Raw genomic sequence first — 17,845 nt, 5'->3', positions numbered from 1 at the left:
TCTGCTACTCACATTGGCATGCAGAGCCATTTGCCGCACCAGCAGGGACAAGTTCCTGTCGGACACAATCTTAACGACAGACGTGTCAATAAGACCCTCAAGCTCTGAAACGGTCACAGCATCAACAAAACCTTGATGTAACTCAACAATATCTTCTTTAATGATCGCTGAACATTTGCCAACTGTACATTTCAAAGCATGTTGCTCCAAATGAATTGCAAGCAAAACAAATAAAAAGTAGTCGTGCGTTAAAATTCAAAAATAAAAAATAAAAAATGTCATGAAACATCGCTGCACAAGTCTCAAGGCCCTGTCACACCTTGAAGTTTTAGCCAGCGTATGCCGACGTATGAAAAATTTGGCGAATACGCTGGCACACGTCGAATACGTTATGGGTAAGTTTTGTATACGTTAAGAGCACGCTGGCATACGTCGTAGTACGCCGAGCTCGTCGACAAATTTTGAACATGCTCAAAATTTTTCGACATATGCCAGGGTATGACTCGCACGTTCCGCATACGCTGGCCATAAGTTGTAGGCACGTTACGCGATCGTTGACACACGTTTAAACACGTTATTTGTAAGTTACTCATAAGTCGAAACACGTCGAGGTAATGTTTAGCGTACCCGAAACTTATTTCTAACCTATGAGTAACGTGCTTTAAACTTATGTGTAACGTATCTCTAATGCATATTGACATATTTGACGTCTTCCGGACGACCACAGAACTTACTGAACGTGTTTCTAACTTACAGCTAGTGTATAATGGCGCATTGGCAGCGTTTAGGGGAATTGGTATATAAAAATGGGGTTCACAGGAGGAGCCCGTCAGTGTTTCAGACTCCATGGTGAGTAGACACTTCGATTTCTAGTGCGGTTATGATTTGAATCGTCGAGCGGCAGCCTTTTAATAGGCTACGCCACGTGATCGTCGGCGATACGCTGCCACGCACTATGCATAAGTTAGACTATCGTTGGGCATAAGTTGTGAACGCCGACAACACGCTAAGCATTCGTTGGTGCAAGTTATCTATATGTTATTGAAACGTTCTGTGTATGCTACTAATACGTTATGCATACGTCCAACTCGTTATTATACGCCCAAAACTGAAAAAAAAACATCAATAATTCAGCGTACGCCAGCGTTTTAGATAAAATTTGATACGTTGCCAGACGCTGGCTAAATCGTCAAGGTGTGACAGGGCCTTAACCCGACTTTAAGAAGACACCTGGATAAGCATAACTCCTCTTTTAGCGGTGGACAGCACAGCTCCAGTAGAAGGTGAATAACTATGCTGCCTCGTACCAAATCATTAAGCAACGTTCATGTGCAGGAACAGATTCCCAAAGAAAGGGGCCAGATCTGAACGCATGGGTATCCCCACTGTCTGTTGGGAGTATCTTGTTGCCAAATGTAAAGAAACTGTTGTTTCGGAGAAATTTAATCCTTTCTTCAAGTTTATTTTTTGAAAAACTACATGAATATCGATTTACCTTCATTGACCACTTTGCTCTGTTTTTTTTTTTTTGATGGACTTTAGCGAAAGATTGCAAAATCCCGTCTCCCGCTCCGTGGGGGACGGGCTGATAAGGAGTCAGTTATTTGACTCATTCCAATCGAAGCGTGCCGTTGCAGTGCTACATGAAGTCGTGTCGAGGACAAGCTTGTGCCACCATTAGAGAATCGTGAGCAAACCCCGACGTGCTCCACACTGTTGCTGCAAATGTTGTGCGTCGTGTGCAGCTACCATACTCGCACACACACCTTTCCTCGCCTGTATTGTGACAAGGTTGCTCTCGTAGTCCAAGGGCTTGATGATGATTTCCACAAAGTTGAACTGACCCTGCAAAACGAAGTATTTGGGGGTGAGGGGGAACGAGATGGTCTTAGGAAGGAAAAAAAAATTTGTTTGTTTTTGTGCAGTATTTTTACACAACATCAAAACTCGTTGCAGAGTGAGATGAGCGAGGTGCAAAATTGTGAGAACTTCTAGATGACATGCAATCTCGTCTGTACCATCTTTCGGTCCAGAGCTCGAATCACCAATGTAATTGCTGGACAGGAGACGTGTTTAAACGCTTCGGAAAATCAACAGGCCAAAAACGATAATTTACTTCCCAATCTTTCTTAACCCAAAAATTTCCATGAATAAACAACATCTCAGAATGCTTACAAATGCTATATCTGCTTTAGGGTACACATTCAAGCTATCACTAACTGATCATCCTCGATAACCCCAATGGGACGCATCATGTCCACCTTGAGTGTCACAGTGACTCACTAACCCATCTCGAGACAAATTGTTTGTGATGTGTTCCGGGTTGTGAGTGCAGTGTTTCAAGCCTGGTTCTCACGTACCGTAAGAGTTCCCAGTTTGTATTCGTCATGCGAGTCATTGTACACAACTGTGACATAGCTGTTACAGATGTGACGTTTCTTATTGCTGCAGTTCTTGTCTGTCTCCTTGTTCGGCATCAACGTAGCTACGTGGAACATCACTGTGGTACGTGTGAGTGGAATCGGGGAGGGGGTGAAGGGGGTGGACGGTGACAGAATGTATAATAAAATATAAAACATCATCCATTATATTTTTATTTCCATTTTGTTTTGTTCTGTTTTTCCAGAATTTTGAAAAAAAAATTCCGTTTTGGGATCTTTTTGCAAAGTAGATGAAATTTACGAAGGACTGACTTTGCATGATGTCATCGTGTGAGCAGCAGGCAAAACGGCCATCTTCTCCACCCGTGTCGAGGCCACCAAGGAACACGTGCTCGGGATCGCAGTCCTGGAGACGCACAAGGCGCCCGAGAGCCTGGATGAAGTACGCGTAACGAGGAGAACCCCACTCGTTGGCCAAGATGGCTGCCTCACTGTGTGCCTGGTCGTACGTGGAACAAGAACAAGAGCAAAAGCAAAAGAGTCTTGCAAATAGAAACGGAATCTTTTTGTGAACTTCTATTAATTATGCAAATTACAGAAAAACCTCGTCCAAAGTGTTGGTTGGGTTCCTGGAAAAGGGCACTTTCGGCAAAACCGTGTCCTGTTTAGGCACAAAACATATTAGGCACAATCCTGGACGGGTAGCCACTCCAACACAGGACACCAACTAGCTGGCACTCATTTTGCCGACCTCAGAAGGATGACAGGCTGAGTCGTCCCCCCACCCACCCCGGTATTAATTCAATGGGTGGGCAGGATTTGAACTTAGGATCCTCGGATCCCAAACACACCACCCTTACCATTAAGCCAACACCAGGCATCCAAAAGACCCCAAAGATCAAAACACCCCAAAGACCCTTAAAGACCCAAAATACCCCAAAGACTGGAAAGACCCCGAAGACCAAAAAAGACCCAAAAATTCCCCAAAGACCCTGAGTACCCAAGGCGGCACAAACGGTTTGCACTTAAAGTCTCCGGATGCATTTCCACAAAAACGAAGTGCAAGACGATCCTTGAAAGACTTGAACCTGTGTGCAGCCTTCTGCTCCGAGAAGATGCACATCCTGTTACCCATTTTATTGGAGAAAAGCCCTTTTTCGTCAGCGTTGAAAACCTGTTCAGGGGGCATCGCATTCTCTGTAATAAACTCCAGGAAGTCGGGCTTGAATTTATGGTGGACTCGTCCACTTGATACTCATGGCCAACCGACGCTACACTCGTCCCACCACGGAACTTGTCTAAAACCACGACTTTTCTCTGATTATGTGATAACCTTAACATCACACCACAACATACACTTGCATCCACATCAAAATTTACTATGTCGGCCTTGGGCGAGCGTTCACCGAAATGGTGGCATTGTTGACGTCCACATTTTCGCCTCTGCCCTTCCCTTACTTCACTGCACTATCTTCCTTTCTCTCTTTCCCCTCTGCTCTTCTCTTTTCTTTTTCTTTCTTCGATTTAGAAAATTATTCAAATGTTTCACTCGCCAAACTTCGCATCCCCCACACCCTCGTTCATACATAATAGATAGATGGCCCTTCAGCGTTTCTTTGACAATGCAATGCAGGCAACAAACAAACAATACACTTTGTTCGCAATCTTTTAAAATTATTATTTGCTTTTGAGAAACATAATATAAAAAAAAAGTATTGATTCCATTTTATCCTCTGCCCTGCAAACACACCTGTCCTTCTCCAACATAGATGACGCCAATTTTATGCGTGTCATAGGGGGGCATTCGATCCAAAACCTTTACTGCTCGTTCAATCACCTGCGAGAGAGAGAGAGGAGAGAGAGAATTAGAATGAATTAGAAGAAAAACTTCCGACTCAGATAGCCCCTGAATATCTGGAACAATAATAGCTGAGAGGAGGAACAATAATATAATAAATAAATAAATAAATAAATAAAAAGAATAACTGGGAGGAATGATTGAATTCGCTTCTCTCGATCAAACAAACAATATTGAACAGAACCAACGCCACAACCACGAGCAAATAACCAGAAAGACTGACCTGGGATTTGGGTAACAGAATGGGTTTGTTGGTTTCATTTGCAAAGAACGGTGAATAGAAAAGTTGCAGGAACACAAAGCTGTAAAGAGAAGTGTCACAACACAAAGTCATATGAGATGCGAACAAATGGCTTATGTACAGGTTAAGGGTTTTGGACGAGCACACACGCAGCACAATGCTGCCTTTCCATGATTCCTTGCTCACATTCTCATCGGTCACTCAAATGTGTGTGAGCACCACGACATACACTTGCACAGAAATATCACAATATGAACTAGAACGGCGCTCCGTAGGGCAGACACATCCGCCAAGAAGAATCACTTCAAATAATAATACTTTTTTTTTTTAAAAGGACAACTGGACCTTAAAAGAATCACTTAAAATAACAATAATAATTTTTCTTAAAAGGACCAAAGGACCACTAACATAATAATATGGCCATTGGCCTCACACAATTTTCCCAAACATTTGCTGAGTCGGCCATTTTGACACTTCCGATCATGTGATCAGCATGACCTCCACGATTAAACATCATGACCCTGTCCTAATGTTGTAACCCAAATTTGGAACTATTCTGACTGGTGGGTCTGGAGAATAAGATTTTGGAAGGAATTTGCGGGAAGCCATTTTGACACACTTCTGGTCACGTGATCAGCATGACCTCCGCAATTTAACATCACGACCCTGTCCGAAAGTTGTAACCCAAATTTGGTTGCATTCTGACTGGTGGGTCTGGAGAAGAAGATTTTGGAAGGAATTTTCACAACTTTCCCCAAAATTGACAAAGTCAGCCATTTTGAGACACTTCGTCACGTGATCAGCATGACCTCCGCAATTTAACATCATGACCCTGTCCTAATGTTGTAACCCAAATTTGGAAGCATTCTGACTGGTAGGTCTGGATAGAAGATTTTGGAAGGAATTTTCACAATTTTCCCCAAAATTGACAAAGTCGGCCATTTTGACACACTTCCAGTCATGTGATTGGCATGACCTCCGCAATTTAACCTCACAACCCTGTCCTAATGTTGTAACCCAAATTTGGTTGCATTCTGACTGGTGGGTCTGGAGAAGAAGATTTTGGAAGGAATTTTCACAATTTTCCCCAAAATTGACAAAGTCGGCCATTTTGACACACTTCCAGTCATGTGATTGGCATGACCTCCGCAATTTAACATCACAACCCTGTCCTAATGTTGTAACCCAAATTTGGTTGCATTCTGACTGGTGGGTCTGGAGAAGAAGATTTTGGAAGGAATTTTCACAATTTTCCCCAAAATTGACAAAGTCAGCCATTTTGACACACTTCATCACGTGATCAGCATGACCTCCGCAATTTAACATCATGACGCTGTCCTAATTTTGGAACCCAAATTTGGTTGCATTCTGACTGGTGGGCCGGGAGAAGAAGATTTTGGAAGGAATTTGTGGGAAGCTATTTTGACACACTTCTGGTCACGTGATCAGCATGACCTCCACAATTAAACATCATGACGCTGTTCTAATTTTGTAACCCAAATTTGGTTGCATTCTGACTGGTGGGTCTGGAGAAGAAGATTTTGGAAGGAATTTTCACAATTTTCCCCAAAATTGACAGTCGGCCATTTTGACACACTTCGTCACGTGATCACCATGACCTCCGCAATTTAACATCATGACCCTGTCCTAATGTTGTAACCCAAATTTGGAAGCATTCTGACTGGTAGGTCTGGAGAAGAAGATTTTGGAAGGAATTTTCACAATTTTCCCCAAAATTGACAAAGTCGGCCATTTTGACACACTTTGTCACGTGATCAGCATGACCTCCGCAATTTATCATGACGCTGTTCTAATTTTGTAACCCAAATTTGGTTGCATTCTGACTGGTGGGTCTGGAGAAGAAGATTTTGGAAGGAATTTTCACAATTTTCCCCAAAATTGACAAAGTCGGCCATTTTGACACACTTCCAGTCACGTGATCAGCATGACCTCCGCAATTAAACATCATGACGCTGTCCTAATTTTGGAACCCAAGTTTGGTTGCATTCTGACTGGTGGGCCGGGAGAAGATTTTGGAAAGAATTTGCGGGAAGCCATTTTGACACACTTCCAGTTACATGATTAGCATGACCTCCGCAATTTAACATCATGACCCTGTCCTAATGTTGTAACCCAAATTTGGTTGCATTCTGACTGGTGGGTCTGGAGAAGAAGATTTTGGAAGGAATTTTCACAATTTTCCCCAAAATTGACAAAGTCGGCCATTTTGACAAACTTCCAGTCACGTGATCAGCAAGACCTCCGCAATGTAACATCACGACCCTGTCCTAATGTTGTAACCCAAATTTGGTGGCATTCTGACTGGTGGGTCTGGAGAAGAAGACTTTTTAAGAAATTTACTATGTCGGCCATTTTAACCTACTTAAGGTCATGTGACGAGAACGAGCTTTGCAATCCCTGTTACCAGTCAGGAGAGGAATATTGCTGCAAATTTTCAACCAAATTGGCCGAGCGGTTTGGCTGGAGAAGGCAACGTAGGATCCGGACGGCCGGACAGACGTACGGACGGACGGACGGTGCATGATGACAATACCTTATCTGGAATTAAAATTCCAGATAAGCTAAAAAGTTATCAGATTCGGATTCAGACCTGCAGCAAAATCCAATCAATTCGTCCTTATCTAACACCACAACCTGTCCACCAAGTTTCGTCCAAATCCATCCATAAATTTTTGAGACATCCTGCTCCCAGACAGACAAAGACAGACAGCACAGCAGGTATATGCAGAAACCAAGGGAATGGATGAAGAGGAAAAGAAGAGAGACAGAGAGAGAGACAGACAGAGACAGAGAGAGACAGACAGAGACAGAGAGAGACAGAGAGAGACAGAGAGAGACAGAGAGAGACAGAGAGAGACAGAGAGAGACAGAGAGAGACAGACAGAGACAGAGAGAGACAGACAGAGACAGAGAGAGACAGACAGAGACAGAGATAGAGAGAGAGAGAGACACAATGACCTGGAAAAAGAGGGGTGGGTTGGGCAGGGTTAATAGGGGTAGAAAAGATAGGGATGCAGGATTTAAATGGAGCAGCAGTATTTCTGGTATTGACTATTTAACATCCCAATTGTGAAAATAATGCTTCACAAGTGTGACTGTGACAAGTAACGGGACCTCATACTGATACAATCAAGGACTTGACGTATTAATGTAATAAGCACATTACACCGAGAGGACCATATAAGAAGGGTGCATTGCACTGAAACGAGAACGAACAGGTAAGTTCAGGCAGCAGTTCACCTGGGGCTGGCTCCTCCGGGCACTTTGTCGTTGGCTCCCCTTTGAGTCTGGTAGCCAGGCACACTCCTCCGCCATGAAGTAGTACTCTCTGAGATTGTGTGACCCCGTGGCCGGTACATACTATTCGACTGCAGTGCGTGCAATAAAACAGGAAAAAGCACATACCTGAATGATTATGCAACAATTGAACATTTTCAGCTCTTCTATGAGCCTTGACCTCTCTATTAAAATAAAATTAAATTAAAAAAAACCCAAGTACGTATACCATAATGTCCAAATACCTTTGGTCACACTAACACTCCAAATTCAGCAGGAAGTGTACACTTGATGCATGTCAGTTGAATAAAAGTGAAAATAAAGTAATACTGAATGTATGTACAAGTTCAAAGGTGGGATGTTGATTTCCCACTGCAGGAAAACTGCCCCGACGGATCCATGATGCCTCATGATCTGTAGAAAAAGCCCAAAAGTTAAACAAACGGCGAAGTCGTTTAACTAGCTGAGTGAGAGGACAGAAATTCAGCAACAACAGCAAGCTGAGCAAAGGCAGAGCATTAAAGAGGGGCGACAACTATGTCAAGACAGAGTGCTGTGAAGTGTGGTGGTACCATCTCTGACTTTTATTTCCAGTTGTTAATGGAGTTCGTTAGGGGTGTGTACTGGCCCCCACACTTTTCAGCACTTGTATGGATTGGATTCTGGGGAGGATGTCGGAGAGATCAAGCTGCGGTGCATCGTTTGGGAATGTCAAGATCTCTGACCTTGATTTCGCAGATGATGCAGTCATCTTTGCGGAGACTCTGGATATCCTTTTGAGGGCCCTCGAGGTGCTTTATGAGGAGTCGGAGCCGCTGGGATTACGGGTTTCCTGGGTCAAAACTAAGATCCAGACTTACAATGACACCTTGGATGCTGCTGTCCTGTCTGTACCTGTTTGTGGTGAGGATGTTGAGGTCGTGGAGAGATTCACTTACCTTGGCAGTGATATTCATGTCTCTGCTGGCTGTGAGTCAGAGGTCAATAGACGTCTGGGTCGGGCCTGGGGAGTCATGAATTCACTGGATCATGGGGTGTGGCGCTGCCGGTACCAGTGCGGGAGGACGAAAGTCCGAGTCTTCAGGTCCTTGGTGCTTCCAGTCTTGCTCTATGGATGTGAGACTTGGACTCTGACCAGGGATCTGAGATGGAGACTTAATTCCTTTGGTACCAGGTCTCTTCGGGGAATCCTTGGCTATCGCTGGTCGGACTTTGTGTCCAACGAGCGGTTTCTGAGAGAGACTCAAATGAGATTTGTTACCTGCATGGTCCGTGAGCGTAAGATGCGGCTGTATGGACATGTGGCTCGTTTTCCTGACGCTGATCCTGCTCACCAGATTCTCTCAGCGAGGGAGTCTCGTGAGTGGAGGAGGCCAATGGGCCGACCACGTGCCTCGTGGTTGCAGCAGGTTGATCGGCATCTCAAGGAGATGGGGATGGGCCAGGCATCTGCCTGGGGGATGGCCAGACGGAGGCCCCTGGAGTACCGGCGGAAAGTGGACGCAGCGACACGCTGCTCTGGCGCATGCTACCATATCTGACCTGACCTGACGAGACAACTATGTATGGGATGAGGGGGTTGGGGTAATCTGCAGGGTGACATATAATTAAGTCCCTATTTTAAACATAGTATGGTAGCAGTAGCAGTAGTGGTATTGCCCCGTACAGTTCTCTTGACCAGGCCCACAGCACAGACACAGCCGATCGATTTCCCAAGAGCAACCCAGAGATCCCTCACATTAAAGATGGTGTATCAACACTTTCGTGAAGCCAGGGTCACAATAGGATAGATAGATAGATAGATAGATAGTAAGATAGAGATAGGGATAGAGAGAGGGGGTCGGTCCTTGGGGACGATCAGCTTGAAAGAGGGGGGAAGATTTGCCCCCCGACTTGCATGGGGGATGAAGGTGGGGGGGGGGGGTACAACCACCACAAAAAAGGGCATCCCACATAGTTGCAGAGCTATGTTGTTATTATAGGTAGAGCATTGAAAAAAACACAAGGTTTGAAAGCTTGTTTATTGCCATTAGCATTGTTTTATCTTTACTTTCAGATTGATCCGTTATGGCTGAGAGTTTAATTGTTGCTCAAAGAGCGCAAATTGCTGCACGGTATGAGCTTTGGCAGTCTGTAGTTACAGTTAAAAGACGGCGGTGGCAAAAATGGGAAAACACACCACTTTGGATCCAAAAAAGATTAAAAACTGTCACCAAAAGGTTACAACAGGTTCAGCCGAGGATACGAGAAGCTCAGAAAGACAGACCACAGCGAGATCGCATGAAAACATTGACCAGGTGAAGAGACATGTTCACAAGGAGCCCAAAGGGAGTCGATCATACAAGCGATGAGGGATAGTGGAATAAGTTATCGTGCGATTTGGGAAATTTTGAAGAAGGACTTAATGATGGAAACCGTACAAACCTCATTTTGTTCAACAGTTGTTTCCAGATGATTGTGACAAGAGGATGGAGTTTTGTGAACATTTCCTTCAGTGGATTGATGCCTGTCCAGGTGTGTTACGTACAATGATCTGGTCTGGCGATGCTGTTTTCCATGTCGGTGGTTTCGTCGTCGACAGGAAAAACTGCCATTACCGATCAGGATCCGGAAACGATAGTCCAATGCAGCCAAAGTTGGCCAAAACGGCTCGTTACCTCCGCCGCCCAAAGTGGAAGGAGGTTATGTTCTCGCATCTCTGTGTCTGTTTGTTTGGTACTTCAATATTTAAAATAGAGACTTCATTGCAGAGCACCCTGTTTATATCCCATGCAGAAAAGGAGGATGACGATGAGGAGGATGAGGATGAGGATGAGGAGAGATGAAATGCAAAACTAAAAGTTAAAAAGGAATAAAAGATGAGAAAGGAAATGGTGGTGACGTCAAAGGCACTGTGTGTGCTGTGGTGATGGTGGTGGAGGTAGAACTGGTCGTGAACATTGAGACGCCGATGGTGATGGAAAAGGTAACAATGGATTCCTATTCACCTGATTCCCATTGGCTTGGGACTCCTCTCGAGATAGCGGCAGAGGCAATTCTGATGAACTCGGTGGAGGGTTGCAGCTGATGGACGTCGGCACGTTCGCCTTGTGCACAGGCCACTCAGCACCCTCTTCCCACTCCTTGGTGAGTTCTCGGAGAGTGGATAGCTCCGGGGACGAGCTGGACTTGTTCAGGCCATGCACTCGGCCCTGCTGCTGCAACAACCGCTGTTCTTCGTCCTCTTCCTCATCATCTTCCTGCAGGCAAACAAAACACCGAGTAAAGAAGTGCAACGCCGACTGTAAAGCAAGCTTTTCTACACCTGTTCCTTTATAAGGTTAATTCTGCTTCCCCATCGAATATTAAAAATAGCCTCACAAAGCTGCTCCGGGTGCTTCGTTTGCACAGCACAAGCAGACCAAGCTGGCCAAAAATATTCATCCAATGAAAATCCCAGAACGGTGAGTTTCCATGACTTTCCTCGATTTCGATTGGAAGAAGAATTCCAATCCTGCATTGGTCAGCTCAGTCAGTTATATGTAATGACAACAACCCAAAAAGGATCGGCATGGGGACTTCAATAACGGACAGTCCCTCGGGGTCCAAATTGCCTTCAAAAACCAAAGGCTTAGCACCACCTGGAACGTCAACACGTGCACACGGCTAGAAGAGAGAGAGAGAGAGCATCTTCGCAAGAACACAGCGAACCTGAGAGCGGTCTCGTGAAGGGACAGGACGTGGACTCTCCGTGCACATTCCTCCTTCCTCAGGCTGGACGAACTGCTCCCCACCATGTAACGAGGTCGATGAAGACTGTGAAAGAAGAACGAACAGCGGATTATTCATCTGACTGGATTATGCACCTGATGGTGGCACAGCAAACATCCAAATGAAGCAAAGGCAACATGTTTATTATTATTATTATTATTATTATTATTATTATTATTATTATTCAGATGTCAGTCGTAAAGGCCGCAGCAGAATTTCCAGAGACCCCACAAGAACAGTGAAACGAGCTGCGAGCTCAGACATTTTGACATGTAAATGTATAAAATGGAGGGAAAGTGTGCATGTACGTGCGTATGCTTCATCGACTCCTCCAAGAGGATTTGACCGAGGAAGCAGAGATTTTCAGAGATTAATGAGGGCACCCTGAAGTTGCGTATGTGCAAGTTTTGTTTGATTCCATCGTGTTTAAAAAATATATTAAAAAGAACATTTCACCCATCTTGGCATTTTCTTCCTTTGGCGGTGTGGCGATTGGAATGATGCGAGCCGTATAATCACCGTCTATTATTAAACACACAAGCAGTGTGCACGTTTCTGCTTCATACACGTAACCCGGGTTTTTCTTTTATTTTCGCGAGCAATTGAAGCAGCGGTCTGTTGCCTATACACCACCAAAATTAAGGGATGCATTGGAAGGATGTGTTGCACGCTTGGAACAAAATCACCCGTTGGGCAGGTACTTTTCACGGGTCATGAATTTTCAAAAAGTCCGATAAGGAGGCCGACTTCGACAAAATATTACAAATAAAAGTTGCAGGAAATGGTCGATTTAGTGAGGGCGGAGATATTGAGGGCATTTTCTTTTTTTTGAGAAATTAAAAAAAATTTTTTGCCAGAATTCCTGCGAAAATAAATAAATAATAACAACAAGCTCAAATGAGCCAAGATCCTCGTCCTCTTAATGATGACATCATAAAAAAACGAATGTGACGTCATTGTGATGTATCGGGTTTGCGATAAATTATCTGTGCTAATGCCCGGCTTGATTCCCGCAAACAAAATTCAAACGGCTTGCCGAGTTTCGGAGATAATGGTATAGGCGATTTCCATTAGCGGCGATATTATGACGTCAACTTTTTTTCTCGGAAGAATTTCCAAAATCGGAGATGGTTACTGCCTGCGCGTGGGCTTTCTGCATATACATGGCAAGTTTCACGAAGATCCGATGAAAACTGTAGGCTGTGAAACAAAAAAGTCCACAAGAAGAAGACGAAGAAGAACAACAACGTGAGTTAGACTTGGAGATCCTCCACGAGGATCTAAAAATCAACAGAGAAAATTTATCTTGGGAAAAGATATTGTTTGCAGCAAAAATTCAACTCAAATTCAAACAAGTGCAGAACAATGCAAAGGCAACGAGCCAAAAGCAGCACCCAAGAAAAAGATTGGATTACATACGTCGGGCGTCAACAAGAATCGGCCCAGCGACGTGAGGAGCGGTCGGATGCATTCTGCCCGGAGGGCAGGTATTTGGTCGTTTCAAGAATCCGACTATTCATTTGCGATTGATCACCGGCTTTGACACCAACACAGATTTTTATTACGGACCCGAGGCGTCAAAAAAAAACTACGTGTATCAAACGGTTTCAAACGGAGCACCTCGTCACCATTAGAGCATTTAAATAGCATCAGACGTGGCAATAAATGTGAATCGTTAAAGCCAGCTCGCCGACCCGATGACAGAAGACACCGTTTGCATTTTTGAGTCCTCCATCCCTACCCCGTTTCGATTCCCATGCAGGCAAGGGCAACTTGCTTGGTGTGGCGAAATATGTTGACGAAAATGTGGCATTGCAAGCAAAATAAAACTTCATTGCTTCATTAATTACTTGAAAGTCATGCAAAGGACCTTTTAATACAATGCAAAAAAAAAAAACAACAAATCATGCCAAAGAAGGATTGCGGTGATTGCTCGGCCAATAAATGACCGGCAAGGCCTACTCTGCTGAGGTCAGCCAGGCTGTCCCTTGGTGACAAATGAGGTGGCTCCGGGCTGGTGTTCTCAGAACAGAACTCCATGGCAGGGAAGAAGGCTGCAGGAACACTCGCTTGTGGACCCACAAATGCAGCTGCCTCCTCAAGGTCTTGAACGAAGGGTGAGAAATGGTCGGCCTTCGACTCTGCAGAGGACCCCCGCCCAGAAGAACAAGGTTGAAAATGGCCAACCCCCTTTCAACGCCACCTTGGCTATTTGTGCTGTGCAGCGCTACCGATCATTTCGGGATCCAAGGCGAAGGGGCAAAAGTACCAAGTAGCTTAATTCACACAACCGCTCAATAAACAATCTCTTGCACAGGTTCCTCAAAACAACAGGAAATGCCCGTCAATCTATATCACAGGGTGAGCCCAAAAAGTGGCCCCGGGAAAAGTTGAACAATGCTAATATTGTCCAATCAAACTGAACAAAATTTGCAGATCATAGTATTATTATGATTTCGTATGCATCCTGTGGCTGCTGGTTGCATCACTGCTGGGAGTGCGGCTGTGCCGCAGATGCAGTGCCCCGTTTCCAGGAAGCTGGTACTCGTTTTGCCGACCTCGGAAGGATTACGGGCTGAATCAACCCGACTGGTGTTAATTCAACGAGCGAACAGGGGCTTGAACTTAAGACCCTAACATCTTAAGCCAGCCACCTTAACCGTTAAGCCAACACCAGGCTTGCAAGTTCATATTCCTCACTCGTAGTCAAGATATCACTGAAAATTTCAGTCGTCTACAAATACATTTTACAATGAAACAACCGACGACGTCGATGTCTGATGACGTGCTATAAATGGGAAACAGTTCACTCAATGCAGAGGGTCACATGTCGAGCAAATTTATCGATGACTTGTACGCACTGCTATCAGAATTCCGAAGCTTTCCTTGCCGATGTTGCCGAAGAGATTTATTGGGACTGCGGGCGACTGAGTCGGCGGCAGCAGCAGCAATGTTTTTGGGCGATCTTCCCGATTTTGGTCGGCTGGAGTGACCTCTGTTTGGTGAATCCATGTTCAAGACCGTGGCCATGCCGTCTCAATTTTTCACAAACCTTTCGACGTGGAGACTTGCTGCAAAATGTGCGCAGAACAGAGGCACCCTTGTCCGGAAGAACTAATTTGTCCACGGATAGCTTTCGACAGGAAATTACATTTCTTCAGGTGTCCACGACATGGCATGCGAACGTCTCCGATTCAAGAAACTTGGCGGATACACTCTCCCTCAACTCAGTTCAGACATCCTGAAAAAAATTAGAGAGGTTGAATGAAAAACTGTGAAGGTTATTAAACTTTTCCCCAAGACCCACTTTTTTGTGGTCACCCTCTATTTACGTAGAACCAATTGTCAAACGAGAAATCATCATCATCAGATTAAGGTGCTGCGAATGGATACAGTGAGACATGGTGTACACGAACGTTGCTGTGTTACGTGCATTGCGGCGAGCCAATCACCTGTGATGTGTACTTCCTAAGCTCTGGTGGACAAGATCTGGAAACGGTGGCGGATTCAAGTCTGACAAACAACTCACCCAGCGAGATGCGCGAGTTCACGTCTAAACAGCCTCGGGTACTTGGCTTCATCGGACGTACCTTGAACTTTTTTGTTGTTGCTGTTGTGAAACCTCTGTTCTTGCTTTTCAGCAAATATCGACACGTACGCATGTACACTTGGCCAATGACGGCCGCCGAAGCACTCGGCCAATCACAGCCGCAAAAACCGCTCAGCCAATCACGGCCGCAGACAAAATCTTTCTACTCGGGTAGTTTAAGTGTGTACCTGCCCAGAAAATGCTCCTGTGCAATTTAGTCGTTCTTCCTTCATCGAAGGTAGGAGGAGGAGAAGGAAGTGGTGAAGGGGCTTCAAAAACAGGTTCGGCTAAGACCAATGACAAAGACAAATGAAACTGGTTATGAAGAACCAGGAGATGCCATCGGTTGACATTTTTGAAGCTCGTCATTAAAAAAAGAAAACACACAAAAAAAGCAAAATAACATATATTTTTTTTAAAAAGATAGGGGTGTGGGGGGCCAAAGGGGGCGGGGAGGGGGGTGGCGTGAGGACGGCAACAGGGAGGGGGTGGGTTGGGGTTAAATCACGATGCACAGGTAAATTATCCTTCTTGCCTTCTCCTTCTCACCCAAAATGGAGGGGCCTGTCAAAGTGGGGAAGATAACCCGTCTGCTAGTACTGCTGGTACTCTGAACAAATTCCAAATTCCTGCCCTCACTGACGGCTGGGAAGGCAACGCGAAACAACCCAGCTTACACCTTGCCAAGAAAATGTTTTGGCAGCATCGACGCTCGGTCAAGAGTATGGTACATTGATGATGATTGAGGAGGTAGTTAGTAGGGCTGGTTACAAACTAGACAGAAAATATACTGTGTTACAAAATTTCAGGCACCATTCAGAACACGACTTGCTCAGAAATAAATAAATAAAACAAACACATAAGTATAATTTAAAAAAATATATATAAAATCAAGATAGAAGAACACATCAACAACATCAAACAACCATCACGTAAAACTGCGTCCAAACAATTCAGTACAAACTCACCAGCAATAGCAGCTCCCTGTGGTACCGCAGATGTTGGCCTCCCCCGACCACAGGGGGCAACATCCCTTACCGGCACGCCCTTTCCTGCAGGCCGATCTGAATTCAAACCAGAATCTTGATTGATGTGAAGCAGAGCGGTGGACAGGTCATGGAGAGGCAATGGTGCAAGATCATCAACAAATGGGCTCGGAAAGTTTTGCAACCTCATCATCCAGCTTGTGTTTCCTGCAAGCGCATCACAAGGTCAACTCAAACAAATGAAACGCAGGACTGTCTCTCTCAAACTCATTCTTCTCCCAGACAAAAAGTTACGTTATACTGACCAGTGGGCCTGCGGATTAGAACTTCGGCCCAGCCCTGAGTGAGATATGGGGCGTAGTCTGTGATGAGAGCCTGGTCCTTGGGAACGCAGTAAGGTCCGGGAGATTCCTTCAGATCTTTTGTTGGTTGCATTCTATTGGGACCCTCCCCTGTGTCCGGTATTGCTGATGAACTGCTGGTCTCCAAAAATGGCACCAAAGGGCGAAGTGTATTGTCATTGTTGGCTCGCAGGGCGTTACCACCTTTAAGAATCAAACATTGGGGAAAATTAGAGGGGCGGGGGGGGGGGGGAGGACTGGAAAAGGTAGAGTGCACAGGTGTTACTGGCTCATTTGTAAGAAGTTTCTCACCAGAAACTGATCGCTGACGCACGCGCTCTGCTCGAGCCAACTGCTGCCCACTCTGGCTCTCCAGCTTTCCCGGTGCTTCCTGGCTTCCTCGACTAGGCAAGGTGCTGAAAGACCAGCGAGCATTAGCAGATCCACCGAATAATGAGGTACAAGTTTGAAATTGCATTTGCATATCATCCTGAGATATTAAAAAAAAAAAAATTGGTGCGATACTGATAAGTTTTTGCCAAACTGAAGAGAATTCCGACCTTTGGCTAAACCTGCACTCACTCGTCCACAGACTGCTTGTTGAAGCCATAAAACGGACCCATCATTTGAACATCTCCAAACTATGCTCCCATCCTCGTTCTCTTTTCCTAATCGGTGGTGACCTCCACGTGCCACCCAGCTTGGTGTCGGTCCTCATGGTATTACAGAAAGCCCTTTTGTGATCCTCCAGACCTTACCACTTCGACAATTATGCAAACCGCAAGAACTGCAGAGTGGAAAACGTAAAAGCACAACTAACTCAAAGTTTTGTCAAAAAAGCCAACTACTGTACTCAGAAAGTTCAACACGTCATTGAAAAGATCAGGTCGGGTATGGGAGCGTGCTCCCACACTCGACCTGACCTCCATCAATCAGAAAGGCCTTCACCATATATAAACACGAGTCAAGTATGGTCACATTAGGTGTGGTTAAAGAAGGTAAAAAATATTTTTGGTAAGTGGGTGGAGGCTAACATGGGATGGTGGTGCACCATTTCCTCCAAGCAGGCCTACAAATTGACCACGAGACCCAGGCAACTCTTCTAATAATCACGTAAAATAAAGGAGAGCAAAGATTCCCGATATGAGATTTCAAACACAAAGTTACAGCTCATGGCTTCCACTCTCTCCTGAACTTAAAAATGTCCAAACCACTCTTCTAACCATTCCCACTCTTCTTCAAATCATGTCCTGTTGAAAGTATGTCTTGTTGGTTCTTTTTTTTTTTTGTGTGTAATAGGAAATGGCAGGGTGCCACTGTATTTGGCAGATCGGTCTGGTCTGCAGTTCAATATCTCTTCCGAAGATTGGTTTCCAATCTATTTATCGCTGTACGTAAATGG

At 44.9% G+C, this 17,845-nt stretch overlaps 1 protein-coding gene across 7 annotated transcripts in view; it reads right to left on the bottom strand.

Annotated features, from left to right (window-relative positions):
- The window catches only part of TSC2 (TSC complex subunit 2), a 116,274-nt gene that overhangs the window by 2,227 nt on the left and 96,202 nt on the right, over window positions 1-17,845 (bottom strand). For 4 of the 7 annotated variants that reach the window (XM_085846043.1, XM_085846100.1, XM_085846049.1 and 1 more), the window contains 15 exons: window positions 16,756-16,859; window positions 16,408-16,647; window positions 16,085-16,309; window positions 15,666-15,761; window positions 15,305-15,403; window positions 13,490-13,668; window positions 11,468-11,572; window positions 10,765-11,016; window positions 7,742-7,869; window positions 4,463-4,541; window positions 4,132-4,218; window positions 2,694-2,880; window positions 2,361-2,500; window positions 1,767-1,845; window positions 13-104 (listed from right to left, as the gene is read on the bottom strand). In XM_085846043.1, coding sequence (XP_085702169.1) covers window positions 13-104; window positions 1,767-1,845; window positions 2,361-2,500; window positions 2,694-2,880; window positions 4,132-4,218; window positions 4,463-4,541; window positions 7,742-7,869; window positions 10,765-11,016; window positions 11,468-11,572; window positions 13,490-13,668; window positions 15,305-15,403; window positions 15,666-15,761; window positions 16,085-16,309; window positions 16,408-16,647; window positions 16,756-16,859 — 2,092 coding nt within the window. The remainder of the gene's footprint in view (window positions 1-12; window positions 105-1,766; window positions 1,846-2,360; window positions 2,501-2,693; window positions 2,881-4,131; window positions 4,219-4,462; window positions 4,542-7,741; window positions 7,870-10,764; window positions 11,017-11,467; window positions 11,573-13,489; window positions 13,669-15,304; window positions 15,404-15,665; window positions 15,762-16,084; window positions 16,310-16,407; window positions 16,648-16,755; window positions 16,860-17,845) is intronic. The other 3 variants (XM_085846058.1, XM_085846080.1, XM_085846091.1) reach the window with 2 other exon arrangements.

The sequence above is a fragment of the Eptatretus burgeri genome, chromosome 1 (assembly GCF_056783735.1).
Source record: "Eptatretus burgeri isolate ZD-2024b chromosome 1, Ebu_testis_v1, whole genome shotgun sequence".
In the NCBI taxonomy this organism is placed as follows: Eukaryota; Metazoa; Chordata; class Myxini; order Myxiniformes; family Myxinidae; genus Eptatretus; species Eptatretus burgeri.
The sequence above is the reverse complement of the archived record's forward strand: the minus strand, read 5'-3'. Positions and strand labels throughout refer to the sequence as shown.